The sequence below is a fragment of the Pieris napi genome, chromosome 23 (genome assembly GCF_905475465.1).
Source record: "Pieris napi chromosome 23, ilPieNapi1.2, whole genome shotgun sequence".
Classification (NCBI taxonomy): domain Eukaryota; kingdom Metazoa; phylum Arthropoda; class Insecta; order Lepidoptera; family Pieridae; genus Pieris; species Pieris napi.
In genome coordinates this window covers 7,506,741-7,528,983 of record NC_062256.1, presented here as the reverse complement: position 1 = coordinate 7,528,983, position 22,243 = coordinate 7,506,741, and the positions used below count along the sequence as shown (strand labels likewise).

The 22,243-nt window shown below is 34.2% G+C and overlaps 1 protein-coding gene across 1 annotated transcript in view; it reads right to left on the bottom strand.

The window, feature by feature from the left end:
- Positions 1 to 22,243, bottom strand: part of LOC125061617 (LIM domain only protein 3-like) — a 75,186-nt gene that overhangs the window by 23,343 nt on the left and 29,600 nt on the right. Inside the window, exon 2 of the mRNA XM_047667124.1 lies at positions 5,717 to 5,789. Coding sequence (XP_047523080.1) covers positions 5,717 to 5,762 — 46 coding nt within the window. The 5' untranslated portion in view covers positions 5,763 to 5,789. The remainder of the gene's footprint in view (positions 1 to 5,716; positions 5,790 to 22,243) is intronic.

The following is a 22,243-nucleotide window of genomic DNA, read 5'->3' as shown; positions in this document are numbered from 1 at the left end:
TTATTTAAAACAACATAGGTACGTTAGCATACAATAAGTCAAACTCAAATCATTTATTTCAATTAGGCACTTTCGAAAAAATTACAAAAATATTCTAGTTACCCCTTCCAAAAGGTAGTTTCATATGAAGAAGAATGGGCAAGAAACTCCATACTTATTCTTAAAATATTTTTTATACGTAACTAGCGGACCCGACAGACGTTGTCCTGTCTTAACTATGAATATTAATTTCAAATTGGTATAATTAATTAAAAAATATTTCAGAAACAAAGTGTTTATTATTCTAACGCTTTATGTTATACAACATTCTTTGTTTGTTTTTCTGGCTCGCATATTATTATATTATCAATATAATAACTCCGATCGAAGCATTTATTTTAAACGATATTCATTTTTCTTACATCCTCTTTGACGATATTTGCAGCACGCATTCTGTCAATGTTATGTCAAACGCCATAAGGTTACATCAAAAAGTTCTGATTGTATGGTGGTTAAGTATTCTTAAATTTTCTAATTTTCCGCGCAATTTTTTTCTTTTTTTCTTTTATAAGAACCTTCTCCTGACAATTACAAACACAACAAAAAAAATCAGACAAATCGGTCAAGCCGTTTTCATGTTATGTCGTGACAACGGAAAATGGGTTTTATTTTTATATATATAGATGATTATAAGACCAACCTAAAACAAAAAAGTACTATACTTAAATTAAATAGGCGCATGGTGTTATAAGCACCTTATGATAGAATCTTAAACGTTATTCAGAGCGTAAAAAAATGTACAACAAGTAGAAAGGTTTTGAAATATATCAATTATCTTCTATAATATTAGTAATGAAATTGTAAGAGCGAAAGCCTATTCACAGGAGCACTCAAAGGGTCTCAGATTTCTGTATCTGTTTCGTGAATAGTTTGTTTTTCCAAATAGGTAACTATCAGCCTTTTGTGCCTGACACACACCATTTGAGCCTAACGCATGCCGGTTCCCTCACGATGTTTTCTTTCATCGTACAAGCGAAAGTTAAATGCGCACATACGTAGAAACTTCATTGGGGGTTGGAACCTACGATTTCAGCGATGAGAATCGCACGTAAACCACTAGGGCAGCACTGCTCTCAGGGACTGTTTAATATTCTTCAAATTTAAATTATATTCAGAAATAATCGGCTCAAATAATAGTCTTTCTTCCAACTTTGATTTTGTTTTCTCTGGAGGGTTCAAGTGCACAGGCGCCAACTAAAGATTATAGTTGCTTGGTAGATAGCAGTGGTGACACCAGAGCTGGTGCTTTCCTCACTCAACAAATAAGTATCGCAATACAGCGAGTAAATGCTGCCAGCAAAGTACACAGCCACAGGGATCAAACTTTTAAATTTGTTTTAGGTATGTTAGGTTAAGGATCAGTGTTGGCCTAGTGGCTGCAGCGTGCGACTCTCATCCCTGAGGTGGTAGATTCCACGAAGGCTGATCACCTACTTGCTTACTATATTAACAAATGATTATGAAATGTTGTAGCGCCATCGATTTATTTTATATTTTTTTAAGTTCAAAAAATACGCTGATGTTAAAATTATCTCTAAACAATTTTGTTTCCAAAGCGCAATAAAATGTTTCTAATATAAAGAATTAACTAATCAAAAATATTATCGACAACATCTAAATTACCTATTCCCCAATATTTGCTTCACGAAAATTATTTTCTATAATCCATTGTCCAACCAATAAACTCCACAAACTTAAGAATTTAATGGCAAAAATAATTCCTTATGATTTTCGATTTTCCATCTCGTCGAATAGCTTAATAGCAGTAATAACGCAAAACACGATTTTGATTACGATAAGGCAGCCATAAAGTACGCGGAATCGAAGTAGGGGAGATTTTTACGTAAACCATATTTTAAAGGACATTGTCTTACAAGTATTTGAACAATGAACACTGCTAGACTAATGTTTAATTTTTATCGATATCGTGCGCTGTGCTTCTATGAGAATATTTTTTCCCTAGATTACAAAATAGAGTGTGACTTTTCTTGAATTACAATCTAGCCAATACAATAATAATAGCTAATAAGTTATGTAATTATATGTAATTATAATGTAATTATATAGTTGATGTAATTTTCTACTAGTGATTAGCTTAAACTAAGGTAATGTTAATTAACTGTCTTAGTGTTCTATAATGTTTTGAGACTATGTTCGTGTGTCCGACAACTTAAAAATATCATTGACTATGGTATAGACCAGGCATCAGCGTACAGCGTGTGAGATAGCGAATGATCGACATATGTCGTATTTACAGTTTTAATTCATTGAAGATTGCTTATTATTGACCAAAATACACATTCGAATGAATTATTCTTGAACAAAGTTACTGAGTCGTGACAAAATAAGCTACTTACACACAACATGCAACAATTCACCATGACTGACACTTTAAAACACCTCTTATAAGGATAAAGTCTTAAAATATGGGTTTGACTTGGGTTTCACAGATTTATCAGTAAGCGGCGAAAACTTGTTTACCACCAAGAGCTTGGTGGTAAACACATAAAACCCGATACGCAAATAGAGACAGAAAAACTGATACTCTGTTTCGCTCGCACTTAAGTATTTCACGTTAATGCCTTCTCTCTTTAGTTAATATTGTTATTTTAGAAGCTCATCTAGTTCTATCTCTATCTACGCAAAAATCCAATGCTTGATTATGGGACAAACAACACAGAGTAGAGAGAGGACAATGACAGTGACAATAGGCTATTTGACAGTATGATAAATAAAGTGTTCTTAATTCTTATAAGTAATCTGTATAAAACATGTACAACATAAATAATGCCTTTTGAATAATTGTCTTCGAGTTAAATAACGTCAGAGAGTTATTTTTATTTATATCTGTGTAGGTGTGTATTTGTGTTATTCAAGAATATTTAAAAAACTTGATGTTGGTTTTCGTGTTTACAGGTATGTCAGAGGGACAACGACGCCATCTTGTCTAAAAAAGCGTTGTCGAGTTCTTCAAATTATAAATGTTTAATTCTAATTCGGTACCCATAACAGATTTAAAACGCATAACTCTTACACACCCTTACACATTTCCGCATACACCTCAACCAGTAAATTGTTTTGGTTAGTACATAATGTTCTTCGTATATATGGTGTATTATATATTATTTTAAAAAAAGCTGTGGATTGTCAAAAGTGTTGAATTAATACATAACAATAATTTGTATAAGTTATATAGTCACTAATAAATAAAAGTTTAAAAATCTTCTCAACAATGACAACTATAGTCTGTCTAACAATCCAGAAAATGTAATAAAAATTATAAATAATTTTTTAATAAGTCAACAACGAAGTACTTCTTTATATCAAGAAAGTGATTAAGTATCGGGACCACAATAAAATTTCGCTTATTTTTATCAAAACGATCGGACATTTCGCATAAATGTGATATTGCAATATCGTTGGGACCCTTTTTAATATCGCGACGGACGTTCTGGGTTTACGACACAACCCTTTTATTCACGACCTGTTTGTTTTATTATAAATTACGTCAGCGAAATTGGAATACTTAAAACTAGCTGCCCCTCCGAACTTCGTATCGCCTTAATATGATTTACTTAGCCTACTGTTTTAGTAGCTAGCCAAAATATGGAACATTTTGCTAAGCTATCCCTTAGAGACCTTTCGCTCTTCCGAAACAAAAACCTAAGTACTATGTAACCTCTTTATAACGTCAATTGTTGTAACGAGAAACTCTATATAACGTACAAATGAGTAAATTTGTTTGGTTTAAAACAAAAACCATAAATTAATTCACTCTCTATAACGCAACAGCAATTATCTATAACGAAGAAATATTTTCATATTTAGACATCAACAAGTGTAATTGTTTTTATAATCAGCTTACAAAACTATCCTATTGAGGTGCGGAAATTTCTAAGAATGACACCTGAGGTCATAACAGCCTTCTCGCCTTTGTTATTGTTAATTTCATTAACACCTGTGCAATTATTCTTAGATTACATTGCCTGTAGGGAATTTTGGTCTCAGTTACTAAACGCACCATCGTCACCTATCTATTATCTATATATATAAAAATGAAACCCGTTTTCCGTTGTCACGACATAACATGAAAACGGCTTGACCGATTTGTCTGATTTTTTTTAATATACCTTGAAGTACGAGGATGGTTCTTACGGAGAAAAATTAAAAAAAATTTAGTGAAAAAGTCTGAAAACAACACTTCTATATTCCCATACAAAATATTCGTAATAATACTTAAAAGTCAATTTGATCTTTAATACCATAGCAAAAAGTTCATGTGTTAGTGGAGGGTTTCCAGGAAGGTAAATTTTTATTTTTTGACATAATGTATTTGTTGTCTTATCAACTTTCTTTTTTTATCTTAGCTAGACCGGTGTCCCGAATAGCAAAATAAGTATTTTAAACAAATAAAGAATCGACTGTTAGGCGGTACGATGTTCGCCAGGCCAGCTAGTATTATATATATAAATTATTGTAATTGGTTAAATTTGGTTCTTTTTCTCTTCCGTCCCTATAACAAAAACTCTCTATAACGAAAAAAATGCTCGGGTCCTTGAAATTTGTTATAAAGAGTTGACACTGTATTATATGTTAGCTGTAGGAGTACGAAATAAATACTCCTCGTCCAGCCGTCTTTGAAGTTCTTATCAACATATTTTGGGATTTAACGTCTACATAAAAAGTGGTTTCATTAAACAAAAACAGTAAATTTGTATTAGCGTCAACCAAATACAATATTTACGGTAATTCAAACAATACACAAATATACCGTATTTACAATATTCTTAACCTACAAAGTAATGATAGTAAATTGATAAATAGAAACTTAAAACAAATTTAAAATGTTTGTTGCAGTTTGCGATACTTATTCGTTGAGGAAAGCACTAGTTGTATGTAAGTTTACCTCATTATTATATTAATATTATTTATACATAGCCAACATAATAGGTTTCACTATTCTAACGCAGTATTTTCTAAATATAGGTATTCTAGTAAATTCTAGGTTTACAAATGATCTCAAGACTTTACAGTACGTACCAATGTTTGAATTAAATTTAAGTATCTTGTAATCCAATTAATAAACTAATATTGTAGATAATTAATACCAACAAACAAGCCCTAACTTTGCTTGTTGTGAAGGTTTGTAAGAAAGTTATTACATAATTATTATTTATATAGACATTTTCCACATTACCAAAGAGGGTGTGAGGAAATATTTTAAGAAGCGGGAGAATTTTGACTTTATTTAGTTTTTTCTTTAAAATATTAATTTGTAGTTTGTTTAATGTTTAATTTCAGTTTTTTTTATCGATTAATGTATTTAATTAACTTATCGTTGCTGTAGAATGATAACCTCGTATGTCCAGAGAACCAAACATTACAGGAAGCGAAAAAAAAATATTATATGCTTTTTTCCATAGTTTTGGATGGTAAAAAGTACTTATTTATTAATAACATAAATAACTTACTTCATTCGATTGTACCAGTTAAATGACATAAGAGTCTAAGAATAAAAAATACATGGTTTTTTGACGTACGAGGTTATCATTCTACAGTGACGTTATGTTATCTGTAGATTTTGTTTATTAATGTAATCTGTTTTGGCTTTGTATAGTGTCTTAGTGTTTTATTTTATAGTATGGATATGTATAGCTGTTCTTTTACTTTCACTTACTTGGAGTATTGTCAGTTTTGTGCATGGCAGGCGGATCACGGATCATCGTTCAAATGACATCACACAGGAAGATCTGAAAAAAAAAAAACATTTTTTTAAATAGTGTACGGTACTAACGAAAATATCTACGTTTGACTTGCTAAAACTGGAGAATGGCCCGATTTGGCTAAATTTGATCTAGAAATATTTGTGGAAGTTCAGGGAAGGTTTAAATGAGAAACATGTAATAAAAAAAGCAAATATATTATATATATATAGAAGATTAATTTGTAAATGTCGTTGTGGTTTTTATTAACCTTAACCGATGCTTATGTATTTTTAGTATGTTCAATTAGATTCAAGAACCTTTAAAAAAATAGTGGCGCTACAACCTTTTTAGGTCTGGGCCTCAGATTTCTGAATCTGTTGCATGATCATTTTTAAACCTAATAGGCAAGTAGGCGATCAGCCTCCAGTGCCTGTCACCGTCGACTTTTTGGGTCTAAGACATGTCGGTATCCTCACGATGTTTTCCTTCAAGCAAATGTTAAATGCGCACATAGAAAGAAAGTCCATTAGTGCACAGCCGGGGATCGAACCTAAGACCTCAGGGATGAAAGTCGCACGCTTGTCGCACGAATTGTTTCGGAAATAGTTCAGTGAGCTGTTAATGCTGTGTTTTTAATTGCAAATTAATTGATATAATAACAGTATTTCTGGTCAATCAAAACGGCGTGGAACAAGCTATACCATAGGTATATTTTTTATAGAACAAGGGAAACCCTCTCCATAGTGCTCGCAAGTGTGTTTCCGGCCTTTTAAAATTTGGTACGCTCTTTTCTGAGCCTAAGTCGAATCGGTTCGGAAATACTTCAGTGGTCATCTGGTTCCACATAGTGGTGGTCTCAAAAGTTAAATAAAATTGTACAGGTACACTTAGTGTGAACACTCAAAAGGGAGTATATTGCCAGCGCACACGTCTGAAACCTCATTAGAATAAACGATATCCTCTCCTTACGTCCACTCGGAGACCTTATTACTCCGACAAAATGCCGTCAAACGACATCTGCCTTTTGCAGTTCAAAAGTGAGTTCTATTACCGCACAATAAGGTAGCTGTTCGCATACACTATGTGATACATGCAGATTCATTGTTCTGTATACCGAAGCTACAGGGTTCAGTTTCATTTGATATGTGGATAACAAGGCCCTTAAAGGTTCGTGCTGTAAATTGAAACTCGAAGGAAACACTAATAATTCTGAGAGTTGATAGTTCAGTTTAAAGGTTATCTCCACTATTCGTTTTATTATATTTGAGTGTTATTTAGATTTGCGACTTGTTTATTTTACTGGTAGCGTGTAGCTATGATCAAAGGCGACATTTCGACATCTGGATTCATCAATATGGATATTTAATGGCGTCTTAAAAAAACCAGTGGCGCTATCTTTTTAGGTCTGGGACTCAGAATTCTGTATCTGTTTCGTGTCTTCTAATAGGTTCAGTCTTCCCGGCTAAGGGAGCGTTCAAGTATTAGGTCACGTAATTTTTGGAGATTATTGCCACCCCCCCCATGTAATGCGCCGTAACGTTTTTCTGTACCCAAGTATAGTAAAACGTTTCGTGACCACCTAGTGACTCTTTATACCTAAAAGTTACCATTATGTGGTGTATGATAAAAATAACGCGTAATTCAATCCCCGCCCCGCATCGTAACGTTTTACAAAAGGACCAGCCCCCTCCAAATTAGTTACGTCTACGTGTTACGTTAGACACACGCCCTTGACTTTCTGAGTCATGACATTTCTCACGACGTTTTACCTTATTACCTTTACCGTTAAATGCGCAGATAGAGAGTCTATTGGTGCACAGCTGCGAATTGAACCTACGACTACTAAAGCTATGAGACCACTGATGGCCGTTTCAATAGGCTGAAATGTCTATGAGATCTGTGCCCAGCAATTACGTAATTTTCAGTTTAAATTCTGTTTACCTCACAATGTTGTACTTTGAGGTGTCAACTGTCTTCGCAATTATTTATTTCTTACACACGTTTCGTTTTTGAAGTGAAACTTCTTTATGAGGGTAAAATTTGTACGGATGAAACGCAATAATAATAATATTAGCATAATTTATTGAAATCTTAAATGACGAATTGTAAATTAAAATGCCACGTGTTTTTATTTTCAAAGAAATAAATTTAAAAAAAATAATGTATAATTTGTATTAATTTTCGACACTTAATGACAGTTAAATTCATTAAATTCCTAACATATCTTCCTTTTTCCTTTCTCTAAGTCTCGGAAATATAAAGCTTTAGATTTGTATAAATATGAAAAATACTTAAAAAATTAGTTTGCCAAAGAAGTTTCACTTCTGACATGTGTACTTTGTACGCACGCACTTTTTTGCAATAACTTACTATCAAACAAGCAATGTTATACATATTTACAAAAAGGATCCGTACCTATTGAGTGACCTTGCAAAACACCACATCCACAAAGTTGTACGTTAGTAATTATGTAACACGTTTCATCTTGTATAATATATTTCTATCATACATCAAAATCATACAATATCTCGAACCCCTTAAGTGGACTTTCGGTTATAATAACTTTCTATCATACAAGCAATGTTATATTCACAAAAAGGATCCGTACCTATTGAGTGACCTTGCGAAACACCAAAGCTGTTAATAAATATGTAATTACTTTTAAAGAAAAAACTTTTTAACCGGATTAAAGTTATGTATTACTATAAATTTACAATTATTTAACATAACAAAAGACTTTTGTCTTCAGTCACCGTGACCACGCACGCTGTAAAGCACGCGAAACGTCGGATAAATTTAAAATTATGTTAAATAGTTGTAAATTTATAATAACACATAACTTTAATCCTGTTAAAATTTTTTTTCTTTAAAAGTGTAAAGGTTATGTCAATAAAAGACAATACTATATAATATGTTTAATTATAGGTATATATACAATAATAAAATATGTAATATACATTGAAATGAATAACTAAACATAACATAAACTAAAATATATCATTAAAAGGAGTCCCTTTAGGCAAGGTTCCGAAGATACTGGCAGCGTTCCCCCTTTGAATTGCTAGACTAATTCTTTGTCCGAGGTAGCTGCCAGATCTTCGGTCTCCTGTGATGTCGACTAACCTTTTTGAAATTTCTTTAAAAAGCCTTAAAGCCCCCACGGACCAAGGGTCTCGTCACCGAATTAATTAATTTATTTAACTATGTAATTATTTTATCCAAATCCTTATCACCTGTTACAAAAGCTATCAAATTACCCGCGACATATCGAATCGCGCTCAAACCATAAATATGATATTCGTAATGCATTTCTCATATTCATGAATCCGTTTTATTGGCCTCAATAAAATATGAACATCTCAGAATGGATTTCAGAGAGCGAGAAAAATCTAATATGGATTGCTGTGCGCCCGATTCTGTCCAATAGGTATCAGCAGCTGCGCCGTGGCGACTTTTTTATTACCATCATTACGGACCTATTTCGCGAAAACGTTTCTTATTAATTTGTGTTTTATATTTTCCATTCAATATTATGGAGGTTTATACGCACGCGATTTGAATTACTTGTAAAATAATGAAGTCTTGTTAGATAGAAGAGTTAATTTCTGATGAACCGCTTTCGTTTTTTTGACTACATCCATAGAAGATGATGATAAAAAGATTTAGAGTGACCATGGACATGAAAAAGCTAAAAAAGCTTCTAGAGTATATGCGGATAGAGAATCGGCATCTTGTAATGAACTCTTGAAATTATTAGATTGAAGAGTTAATTTCTGATGAACCGGTTTTTTTACCCATATCCATAGATGATGATAATAAAAAGATTTAGAATGACCATAGACATTAAAAAAGCTTCGAGAATCTATGCGGATATGGAACCGGCATCTTGTAATGAACTCTCGAAATGATTAGATAGATGAGTTCAATTCTGATGAACCGCTATCGTTTTTTTGACCACATCCATAGATGATGATAATACAAAGATTTAGAATGACCATAGACATTAAAAAAGCTTCGAGAATCTATGCGGATATGGAACCGGCATCTTGTAATGAACTCTCGAAATGATTAGATAGATGAGTTCAATTCTGATGAACCGCTATCGTTTTTTTGACCACATCCATAGATGATGATAATACAAAGATTTAGAGTGACCATAGACATTAAAAAAGCTTCGAGAATCTATGCGGATATGGAACCGGCATCTTGTAATGAACTCTCGAAATGATTAGATAGAAGAGTTAACTTCTGATGAACCGCTTTCGTTTTTTTGAATCACATCCATAGATGATAATAATAAAAAGATTTAGAATGACCATAAACACTAACAAAAGCTAAAAAGGCTTCTAGAATCTATGCGGATAGAGGACCGGCATCTTATAATGAACTCTCGAAATGATTAGATAGATGAGTTCAATTCTGATGAACCGCTATCGTTTTTTTGACCACATCCATAGATGATGATAATACAAAGATTTAGAGTGACCATAGACATTAAAAAAGCTTCTAGAATCTATGAGGATAGAGAACCGGCATCTTATTATGAACTCTCGAAATGATTAGATAGATGAGTTCATTTCTGAGGAACCGCTTATTTTTGAACCACATCCATAGATGATGATAGTAAAAAGATTAAGAGTGACCATAGACATTAAAAAAGCTAAAAGGGCTTCTAGACTGTGCGGAAAGAGAACCAGCAAGACAGTTAAGCGAACTATAATTCTTAATTTTATTTAGAAGTATCAAGATTAAAACTATAATGACGTAAAAGTGTTGTCAACATAATAAAATAGGTAACTTGGTCCCGCAGAAACCTTAATGGCCTAAACGGACAGCTATTTTTAAGTACAAACTATCAGCTCATTCAACTTTTAATTATTATCTGTAAATCTATTTGACACTCACGATAGTTAAAAAATCTTTATTTACGAAAATTTAAAACTGAATCTTACACTAGTAACGAAAGAAATGTCGGATCTCTTCACAAATCATAATTCGACATAATATTTATTTTATTTACGCTCTCAAACATCACATGTTAAAACGAGGACAATCAAATATATATAAAATTATGTTAGAAAGAGGTATACACCAGCACCAGCAGGATCGGATTTAGGGGAGGGCAACCGGGGCTAGGCCCGATGCCTCCACAAAAGAGGGGCTCCCACAATAGACTTCGGATTTTTTTTTTAAATTCCGACTAGTAAACAACTTCTCTTTTGATATTTTTTTTTGATGCTTTACTTTTGCCTTTGTACAAACATGATTATATTGTACTAAAATATTAACAGAAATTAATTCTTTTAGTAATTTATTAATTACTAAAAGAATGTACTTGGTTTCACAATAAACTATTGATAAAAAACTCGAACGAAAGTAATTGTTCCTTTGCCTCTACTCCTTTGTTGCCCAGAGGCCTCAAGACCTCTAAATCAGGCCCTGTACACATGTGAAAATGACATGAGGACTTAAGGCGCAGCACTAATACATACTACCTTCTTCTATACGGTAAGATATTTTTGGTTATGGAAAGACGTGTATATGTTAACGTAAAATTGTAAACACCGTTAGATTGTAATCTATCTCGCGAGATTATAAACTGTCGAAAGATTGTGAACCTCAGCTTACTGCTTACAATTTAACGTATTATTATTCGGTAGATTGTACTACACTAACTTAGTTTTACTTTCCAACAATTTCAAATAACTACCGAATAATAATACGTTAAATTATTGTAAGCAGTTCGTTGAGGTTCACAATCTTTCGACAGTTTATAATCTCGCGGGATAGATTACAATCTAACGGTGTTTACAATTTTACGGTGACATATATTCATATATCTTACAAAGAATACGGTCATAATGCCCCTATTCTGTGATCTAAACTAATCCAGTAATACGAAGTTACGTTAAAAAGTCTTTCGTGTCAAAAATCCAACGGAGTGGGATAAGTGGAATGGATGGCGTCCCAAGCTCGAATAAAATATTCTGTGTCAAATCGTACATCACGCTCGCGACTTGTTCTCGCCGAAAGTGCTTCGCGGAAGTCTCTTATTTATTCGCTTTTGCGTCAGTTACACAGTCCTTTGGCAAAATTTAGCACTTTTTATAGTAGGATTAGGATAAAACGTATCATATTTCGTCACTTAACTATATGTAAGAGCAGTGTTGGCATAGTGGCTTCAGCGTGCGACTCTCATCCCTGAGGTCGTAAGTTCGATTTCTTTCTATGTGCGCATTTAATATTCGCTCGAACGGTAAAGGAAAACATCGTGAGGAAACCGGCTTGCCATAGACCCAAAAAAATGTCAATGGCGTGCTTCAGGCTGATCACCTACTTGCCTATTACCAAATAATCATGAAACAGATACAAAAATCTGAGGCCTAGACCTAAAAAGGTTGTAGCGCCATTGATTGATTTATTTTTAACTATATGTAAGTAATATACAGCGATAACGTTACGACAGAAATGTTTCTATTTTATAGGACAAAACGGGCAGGATGTTACATTCATGCACACATGATGTATAGTGGGACAATGCCAGAAGGCTCGCGACTGCGGACGTTTAAGAATTGGTACGCTATTTTCTTAAAGGAAGGGTCCTTGGCGTATTGATTCAGAAGTACCTCGACGGTTAGACTGCCAGCGAACTCAGCCCTCGAAGAAGACTTTAGACGCGAGCTACATATGGCCGATTGGCGACCAGCGCAAGAGTGGCGTAGGCTGCTGTTTTAGAGGCATTCATTTATTTAAGCTCACCCCGTTGAAGTGTTTTGCTTTGATTTGTCTTCATGTTTATCTACTTCAGCCAAAACTTGCTGATTAATTTAATTTAATTAGTTATGTACGATGATGTGAAACTTGTTCATTTCATTTTTTTACTATAGTATTTATCAAGTAAAGTAAGTTTTGTTTTGTTATAGATTGTGTGTAATAAGATTTATATATAAACACGGCAATTTTATTAAGTATGAACATTATCACCAATTGTTTAGTAAAAAATATAAAATACACAATAAAATGATTATAAGTGTTCTTTTAGAAGATATGTGAAAAAATAGTTTAATTCCGTCATTATATCTATTAAAAGCAATTACTCTTGAAATTTGGATCGAGCAGCGGCCATTTTGTGGTAACACCTGCAGTACACCTAGACCGTTACAACTTATCAACGTGATCAATTTAGCAAATGCTCTTAACCACAAATTGAGCGACATTAACCGAAAACCGTAGTTAAAACGTGTGGTTATAATCCAATGACTTAAGTGTAGTAGAATATTGTTTAAATTATATAGTTTTTAAACCTATGGATTGCAGAATAAAAAAAACGTGTGTGTACTTATGTACTCGCGTTAGAAATTATATTTCTTAGGCGTAATAATTTTCTTCGAGCACTTTAGAGTGACTTTTCCCCCTTCGAATCGCATTTTTCTTGTCCATTTTAATGGTCACGTCCAATCGAAACGAAATAATATATACAAATCATGATATTTTACAATAAACAATATGTTTTTTTATCACATTGGAACGAGTTTTCTCGTATAGAAACCATTATTTTGGTTTAAATAAACACGAATCTGAAAAACAAAACAACTTGTCAATAAAACAAAGTGAGCGCCAACTAGCGGCCTAGACTGTTTTACCGACGTTTGAACAGATATTCAGGGTGTCGGTTTTTTGTGACGATGCGCGCATCGTAAAAAAATACTCTCATCAATTTTACCTAACGCGCCAATAGAAGTATAACATAAAATGAATTTATACTATTTCAAAGTTCTAGTTTTTTAATCTGTTTGTAAACTCAAATTGATCGTTATACTGTGACCGCTGTTAGCTATACTTGACATTTGTTTTGTTGTTTATGGTTGCAACATGATTGCACAGAACAAGACAAAGATTATTGGAAAAAAGCTACACGTGTGTTTGGAGCATACTTCAAATTAAAAAAAAACAAATGTAGAGGCGCCTCAAATATCAATTATATACTATTAGGTTGGGGAAAAAGTCTTTTCGCATTATAGTATGTATCAACTTGTAATAAAATCTCTTCGGCTATACTATATGTATCTGGCTGGTTTTGTTATCAAGGAAAGTTGAGATTTTAAAGAAGATAATTCCAAAATCAAATTAGGATAATGTCTGTTTTTTATTTATTTTTCGTACCGTCAAGATGAGTGACTCGAATGAAGAAATTCGATACATTTTAAAATTTTACTACAAAAAAGGTCAAAATGCAACACAAGCCGCGAAAAAATTTTGCGATGTTAATATGGCCCTAGCGCAGTGTCTGTGACAGTAGCACAAATCTGGTTTAAGCATTTTCAATCCGGAAATTTTGATGTCAAAGATCCAAGTCCCTCTGGTCGCCCTATGACGGATAAAATGGATGCCATTTTTGAAAAAGTGGAGCAAGATCGGCATATCAGTAGTTACGACGTAGCTGAAGAACGGGAAGTTGATCACAAAACAGTTTTGGCGCATTTGAAAAAAATTGGGTACACAAAAAAGCTCAATATTTGGGTACCTCACGAGCTCACTGTAAGAAACCTAATGAACCGTGTACTCATTTTTGGTTCTTTATTACGACTTAATGGAACCGAACCATTTTAGAAGAAGCTGATAACTGATGATGAAAAGTCGATCACGTACGACAAGAACGTGCGAAAAAGGTCGTGGTCAAAGGCCGGTCAGGCTTCACAGACTGTGGCGAAACCCGGGATAACTCGCAAAAAGATGATGCTGTGTGTGTGGTGGGATTGGAAGGGCATTATTCATTATGAGGTGTTACCACCAGGCAGGACCATCGATTCTGAACTCTACTGCGAACAACTGATGAGATTAAAGCAAGAAGTTGAGAGAAAGCGGCCGGAATTAATCACCAGAAGGGGTGTGGTTTTTCATCATGATAACGCTAGACCTTACACATCTTTAGCCACTCAGCAAAAAATAAGAGAGCTTGGCTGGGAGGTGATAATGTATCCAACGTATAGTCCTGACCTTGCACCTTCAGATTTCCACCTGTTTCAGTCTCTTCAGACTTCTTTAGGCAGTGTCAGGTTAACATCACAAGAGGTCTGCCAAAACCAATTGTCGTGGTATTTTGATCAGAAGACCCAAAATTTCTATAGCAATGGGATCATGTCCCTACCTATGAATGATGGCAAAAAGTTATCGAACAAAATGGTACCTACATACTTTAGTTAAATGTAAATAAACTATATTAGAAAATGTTTTGAATTTTCTTAAAAAATGCGAAGAAACTTTTTCCCCAACCTATTATTATTTGGTCGGGTACTGGTATTGGATGCAACCTGTTCAGACATGCTGGCCCCTTCCCATCTACATGGAACCAACAACAGAGCTGGTGCGGCTTGTGAAGCGGCTGAAAAAAATAAAGCATGCAAATACAGGGGGTCTAGGCTCAGAATATGATTTTGTCCCATTCGGTGTCGAGACCCTTGGTCCGTGGGGTCCTAGCGCTTTAAGGCTTTTTAAAGACATTTCAAAAAGGTTAGTCGACATAACAGGAGACCGAAGATCTGGCAGCTACCTCGGACAAAGAATTAGTCTAGCAATTCAAAGGGGGACCAGTATCTTCGGAACCTTGCCTAAAGGGACTCCTTTTAATGATATATTTTAGTTTATGTTAAGTTTTTATTTATTTCAATGTATATTATTTTATTAATTATAAGTATTTAGTTATATTATAAACTTATGTACAGTGTTTATTTTTTGCTACTACATATTTTATTTTGGATTGTCGGGTCAATGTACAATGTCATTAGATATACCGTGTTTAAAAATGTATTGCCTTCGTGTGCACAGTGTACATGAAAAAAAAATTATATGCAACGACACATAAAACATGATTATTAATACAAATTACTCAGTTAAACGAAACCTTAACACCTGTTGCCAAACAATCAGTTTTAAGACCAAAGTTTATTTAGTTTATTTCTCTATACAGAAAATATTATTAACCGTCCACCCCGAAACAACAATTACAATCAAGACACCACGGAAACATAATATTACGACAACGTTAATATAAGAAAAACTAATTTGGCGCCCTTCCGACTTCGATCGAATTCATTATTCAACGGTAGCGAGCAATTAAACCTCCACTAATCAATCTCAAACTTCACAACTCTAATCAAGAAAAGTTCATGAAAGGTTTTTGAACAAAATTTAACTTAATTAAAAATGTAAATTAAATTCCTAGACGCTCCCCGCACGTCGGGCCGCGTCTCCGTCGGGCTTTGATTGCAGCTAAAAGGTTTGGGATTAGTGCGCGAAAGAGCTTTCAGTGCATTTGTAGAGCTTTTAAGTGGGAAGCTTTCGCTAAGATACTTACATACAATGTAAATTTTATGTACCACTTAGTATTGATTTTAAAGTACTCTCGTGCAAAAGTAGGACATTTAGTTTTTATACGACTAGCTGACCGGGCAAACGTCGTTTTGCCATGTATCATTTATAATAAAAAAATAGGGGTTGATCATAGAGGGGTGAAAATTGAGGATTGTATGTATTTTTGTATGTTGTATCATAAAAAAATTGAAATTAAAAATTTTGTCTAAAAATTAAAAAAATAAATTTAGGGGTGGACTACCCCTAACATTTAGGGGGATGAAAAATAGATGTTGGCCGAATCTCATAGATACCGGATAAGCACAAAAAATTTCATCAAAATCGGTCAAGCCGTTTCGGAGAACTATGGCAACGAAAACTGTGACACGAGAATTTTATATATTAGATAATTCTAATGTGTTAGTCATATAGGAGGTGTTCTGAGAAGTCCTTGGAGCAGTGAGGTCGCTCCGTGTAGCCTGTGAAGTGCCCAGGCTTCTGTGCTTCTGGAAGGATCTAGGTTGGCTTAGTGGCTAAATGAACGTCTAAAGCGGAAATGGAGTCCATAATACATACATAGGGATTAAAAAAACAATTATTTAGCCTATCTTTGAGTAGGTACAAAATGCAGCATGTCGGTATGTACTAAAAAGTAGGCTAAGTAAAATCACATTAAGGTGAAACCAAAATTCGCGGGGACAGCTAGTAATAATAATATAAATATACTACATATTTATATTATTATTATTAATGTTAATTAAATAAATTATAAACATTTCTATCTCAAGGTTAATTCATTAAAACGAATGTAATTAACCGTGAAGATAATCTCTCGCATATGACGTAGTTATATAAATTTTATATTTAATTTAATAATCTATTAAACCAAGGTAAATAATTAACATACTTAATGTAAAGTAAATAAAACCACCGTTCACAACAATCCGATTAATATTTGAGCCGTTTTCCGCCTGATCTGCAAAGCTACATAAAGACACATGACAATAATATTCACAGCCATCTAAAATTGGACTACAAAACGCTTACAATATAATAACAGGAAATAAAAACCGGATACAGAAGTGTTATTATACTCCATATAGTACAACTAAATACTGTATAACAGTGATTGTTTTGGCGCCCACCCAGCTTTGCGTATTCGCTGACACTTGTTTTATCTTATTTAGAACGTTCTAGTGTCTTTGGAGTGAGGTGCAATGGTTATAAGGACTCGCATATTCAATCATTTTTGAAAATTACATGGCTTCCTAAACAAATGCTTTGCTATAATTCATATATGTCACCGTAAAATTGTAAACACCGTTGGATTGTAATCAATCTCGCGAGATTGTGAACTGTCGATTCACGTAAGTCAGTCAATTTAACGTATTATTATTCGGTAGATTGTAATCTATCGAAGTAAAACCGTCAGATTGTGAAACGGATCGCACCTCGCGCGCTGATTGGTTGAACGGAATATGCCCCGCGCCACCCTATTTGTTTGTTGTCGAATGTAAATTGATTGGTTTGATGAACGTAAATTGATGTCGTGTTGAAAGTAACTCACAGCTTTAGAATTAGTTATATATGAAATTGTTGGGAAGTAAAATTAATCTGTGATTGACCATACACGTTGAACCAAACATCATTTGTTTTTTTTATGCGAAGAGCAATTTAGAAATAATACAACGGTTTCAGAACAAGGTTCTTCGGGACATTCGCACCACGGTACATTAAAAATGAAATCCACAAGGATCTTAATGTGGATACAGTACTTAATACGGCGAAACGGTTTGCCTTAGCTCACTTAAACAGCCTACATAGCCATGGGAATTCTGAGGCAATCCAACTTCTTGACACAACAGGAATAAGTCGCCTATAGAGAACTAAACCTTTTGAGTAAATAAACCTAGTGTAGTGGCATCACGAACATAGTGTCCAAACAATATAGACCACTAAGACTGTTAATGAACATTACTTTAGTTTAAGCTATTCACTAGTAGAAAATTACACTTACATAATATTACTAATTAGCCATAATTATTGTACAACCTAGATTGTAATTCATGTGCTCTTTTGTGATCTTTATTGTAGTAAAAAAATATAGCTTATTTTCTAATAATTTGATATCACGATACACAACTTACCTACCTCAAATTTTATAAGTGTACGTAATTTGAGTAATAAAGTATCTTTGAACGGAATAGATAAACATTTATTTATTAATTATTATTAAGTTATTAATTAAAAGCTCCCCTCGTACTGACCCATCTAACCCTCGAGTTTTGAACTGGGATCATCGCGACGCTCATCCGTGAAATTGATTCTCGAAAGAAAAGACGAAAAGATAAATAAAAAGGAAATAGGAAAACACAAGCCAAGATTTGGCGTGAAATTGTTTTTCAGCGCCCGCCCACCGACTACGGCGCCCGCCCTGAGAATTTCCCAATTACACAGTAAATGTATTAACTTTATGTTCACTTATCTATTACACAAATGAGTTCTATTGTAATTAACATTCTGCGGGTATAATTAAGCAAAGAGTGAGATGTATATATGTTTGCGAGAATAATTTTATAACAATAAAGCGATAAATTTAATAATAAATATCGGTTTATCGAGTTTTATTATCTGTGGCTAAGACGTGACCTATTTAATTAAGACATTTATCCATAAGATTAGTATAAACTACACGATAGTAGTATAATACTATATAGTTTACTCACAGAACGTCAAGTTTTCTATACAAGGAATTGATGTTACTTAAGAATTATTCTGATCCAATATTATCTTACTCACTCTATCCGCTGGCTGTGCGACCCAAAGTGTCTAGGCCTCCGAAATGCGAATCTTCCAGCACTCCCAGCCCTGTGACGTTGTGCTGGCAGTAGCGCAGCAGACGCTCTTGACGGGAGCATGGATTAAAGGAAACTTACCCTACCTCCAGTCCATAGTGAGCAGATGTTGGGTTTTAGTGGGTTGCATTACTTTTTAGGTCTAAGGCAATCCGGTTCCCTCACGATGTTGTCCTTCACCGTTCGGGCGAAAGTTAAATGCGCACATAGAAAGAAAGTCCATTGGTGCACAGCCGGGGAACGAACCTACCTCAGGGATGAGAATCGCACGCTGAAGCCACTAGGCCAAAATTAGCTAAGATTTGTAAGGTACAGAAGTGCGAATAATATTCTTTACCTTACAAATCCAAAACGTCACGACATTGATTGAACATATCAAATTAAATAATCAATTTATCGGCTGTGTATTGAAGATATGGTCTGCAGATTTAGTTTGATCTTAAAACACTGCGACATCTCATCCACTACGTGATCCATTTGCCAAAGTAAGAAGCAATCTCATTCAATACCGACCTCTTTCCCCACCCTCAGCTATTAGGGTTGCCTACGCGGTTTATTTTGTTGACCGACGTTATTGACAATTGACATTTAGACAGATAAGCTGTCAACTGTCTGTATAAATTCAGACGACAAAAATTAAAACTAATCTATGGCAATTACATTTGCACATGTTTTATTTAAAAATTATAGAGACATATAGAGTATTTACAATACTCTTAAAATTTCACACACATCAATTTTTCATAACGCGCCTAAAGAAGTATAACTTCAAAAATAAACTAATACTATTGAGTTGGCGCCTGGTAGATAGTACCGGTGAATAATTATCGCAATATAGCGAGGAAATGCTGCCAGCGTTAAAGGTACACTGCCACAGGGACCAAACTCTTTAATTCGTTTTAATTTTCTATTTATTATGTTTTATTTATTATTTTTACTATGTAGGTTAAGAATATTGTAATTACTGTAGGCTGGAAAATATGTTATAACATGCCTCATGCCACAAAATATAACTATGCAATCGTTTTGACAACCCTAGCCACCCTGCCGTAGCCTGTATCGCTTTCCTCGATTGTATTAGATTCAGCTGCCCTTTTCATCTACATGTCGTTTTGTAAATTGTAACAATCTAGACGATCGTCAATAGCCGACAGGGGATATTATTATACATTAGGGAAATCGATTTTTAAATACATTACAAATTTACAATATATCGGCTAAGTAGTTTTTGACACTTTACATTTGCACAGATCCTAATTAGTTCATAATCTTCATAAACTGCAGAATTAACTCAGTAGTTTTTGACACTTGACATTTGCACAGATCATAATTAGTTCATAATCTGTAGATTTTTTTTTACAGAACATGGGGCGAACCGGGTGACATACCTGAGGGCTCGCGAGTGCGTTGCCGGATTTTTAGGAATTGGTACGTTTTTTTGAAGGACACTATCCAATTGGATTTAGTTCGGAAATACAGTGCCACTATACGATTACAATTTATTTTAGAGTCTTGTACTGAGGAAAATATATTTAACTGTGCGTATTCCCATTGGGCTCGCGAGTGCGTTACCGGCCTTTTAAGAATTGGTACGCTCTTTTCTTGAAGGACCCTGTGTTGTTTGCACAGCGGTAATTCCTCGTTGGAACTCATATTCGAATTATACTATTAGGGAGCGTTCAAGTATTACGTAACGAGGGAGGAAATTTTGGCAGGGGGGGGTGTCCTTTTGTAAAACGTTACGATGCGGGGCGGGGATTGAATTACGCGTTATTGTTGATATTATTTTCGACTTACACCACATAATAGTAACTAAAGAGACACAAGGTGGTCATGAAACGTTTTACTATACTTGAGTACAGTACTGTACTAGGGTACTGAAAAACGTTACGGCGAGTGACATGGGGGGGGGTCAATAATCTCCAAACATTTCGTTACGTAATACTTGAACGCTCCCTTATACATTTGTTTTATTAGCAAATAATTACTACTAAAAATGAAAAAAATGTGGATAGAAGAAATAGAAGCGGTAGCAGGATGCGAATGGAGAAAGAAAGCCATCAACAGAGTCAGTTGGAAAAAGCTGGAGCAGGCCTTTACCCGTGAATTAATTTTATTTATTTTATTAGCAAATAATTACTCATAAAATCTAAAACCGGAAGTGTATGAATTTGTTTACCATAATTGTCATATATAGAATAGATAGCTTGTAACATAAACTGTAGATATAGTATTATTTATGTGTCTTCAATAAATAAAATAAAGCATTTTTCCATACAAAAAGAGCAATGTGAGGTGTCTCTATGAATATGATTACCAATACTATTCGAGAGGCTATCATCCAATAAAGCAGGTACCAAAGGTTTCGAATCTTCGCTATCGAAATTGAATATTTATCCGAGTAGATCCCAGAACAATTTTTATGTGGGGGAGATGTTGGGAGGACCACTCCACGATATTACCAACCATTATTGCTTTGAGGTCGCGTGATTTGATGTTATCATTCAATGTAGGACGCATTATTCTATCTTTTTATTAACCTGCCTCGAAGGTTGGGGTATGTATTGCCAAATCAGACGATTTTGGAAAAATTGTCTCAAACACAAAATAACTTTATTCATATAAACTAAACACTTATGAACTTCAACAGAAATTAATTCTAAATTTACATTTACTATTTCGCAAGTCAAGGGCGTAGAGCGGGCAAGATAAACTGGCAAGAAACTCTCCGCCGCTCTTTTCAATCGCTTAGTTTTGAGTCATACGAATTGTTTGAACTGAAGCAAATCAATCCCAAGGATTAAATATTCGTAAAATTTATTGATTAATTTAGTTTTGAATTTATTCAGTGATAATTCTCTAATTTCGCTTGGGAGTTTGTTGTAAAAACGAATACTATTTTCATATAAGGAATCTGTTTCGACATTATACTGGTGAAAGTCACCATTTGTTTTAAAATCGATTATATTTTGTACATACATATTTTGATTTTCGCTAGGCTTCAAAAATATATTGACCAGATAGTGTCATTATATTTTATTCCTTAAACTTATTCCGTACCGACTCCCTTGGGGAAACAACAAATACCCCCAACAGCTTGATCTATTTAAAATATAGCAAAAAATCAGCCATTGATAGCAGTCTGGACACTCGCATCATCCCAACTTCAGCATTGGGTGACCTAATATTATCATGTTAAATAAATCTGGAATATCAGACTACGTGTATATTTATAATTGAATATGCTTTTTAATAGAAAGAAATAGAAGTTCTAAGAAGAGACGAGCATGCATG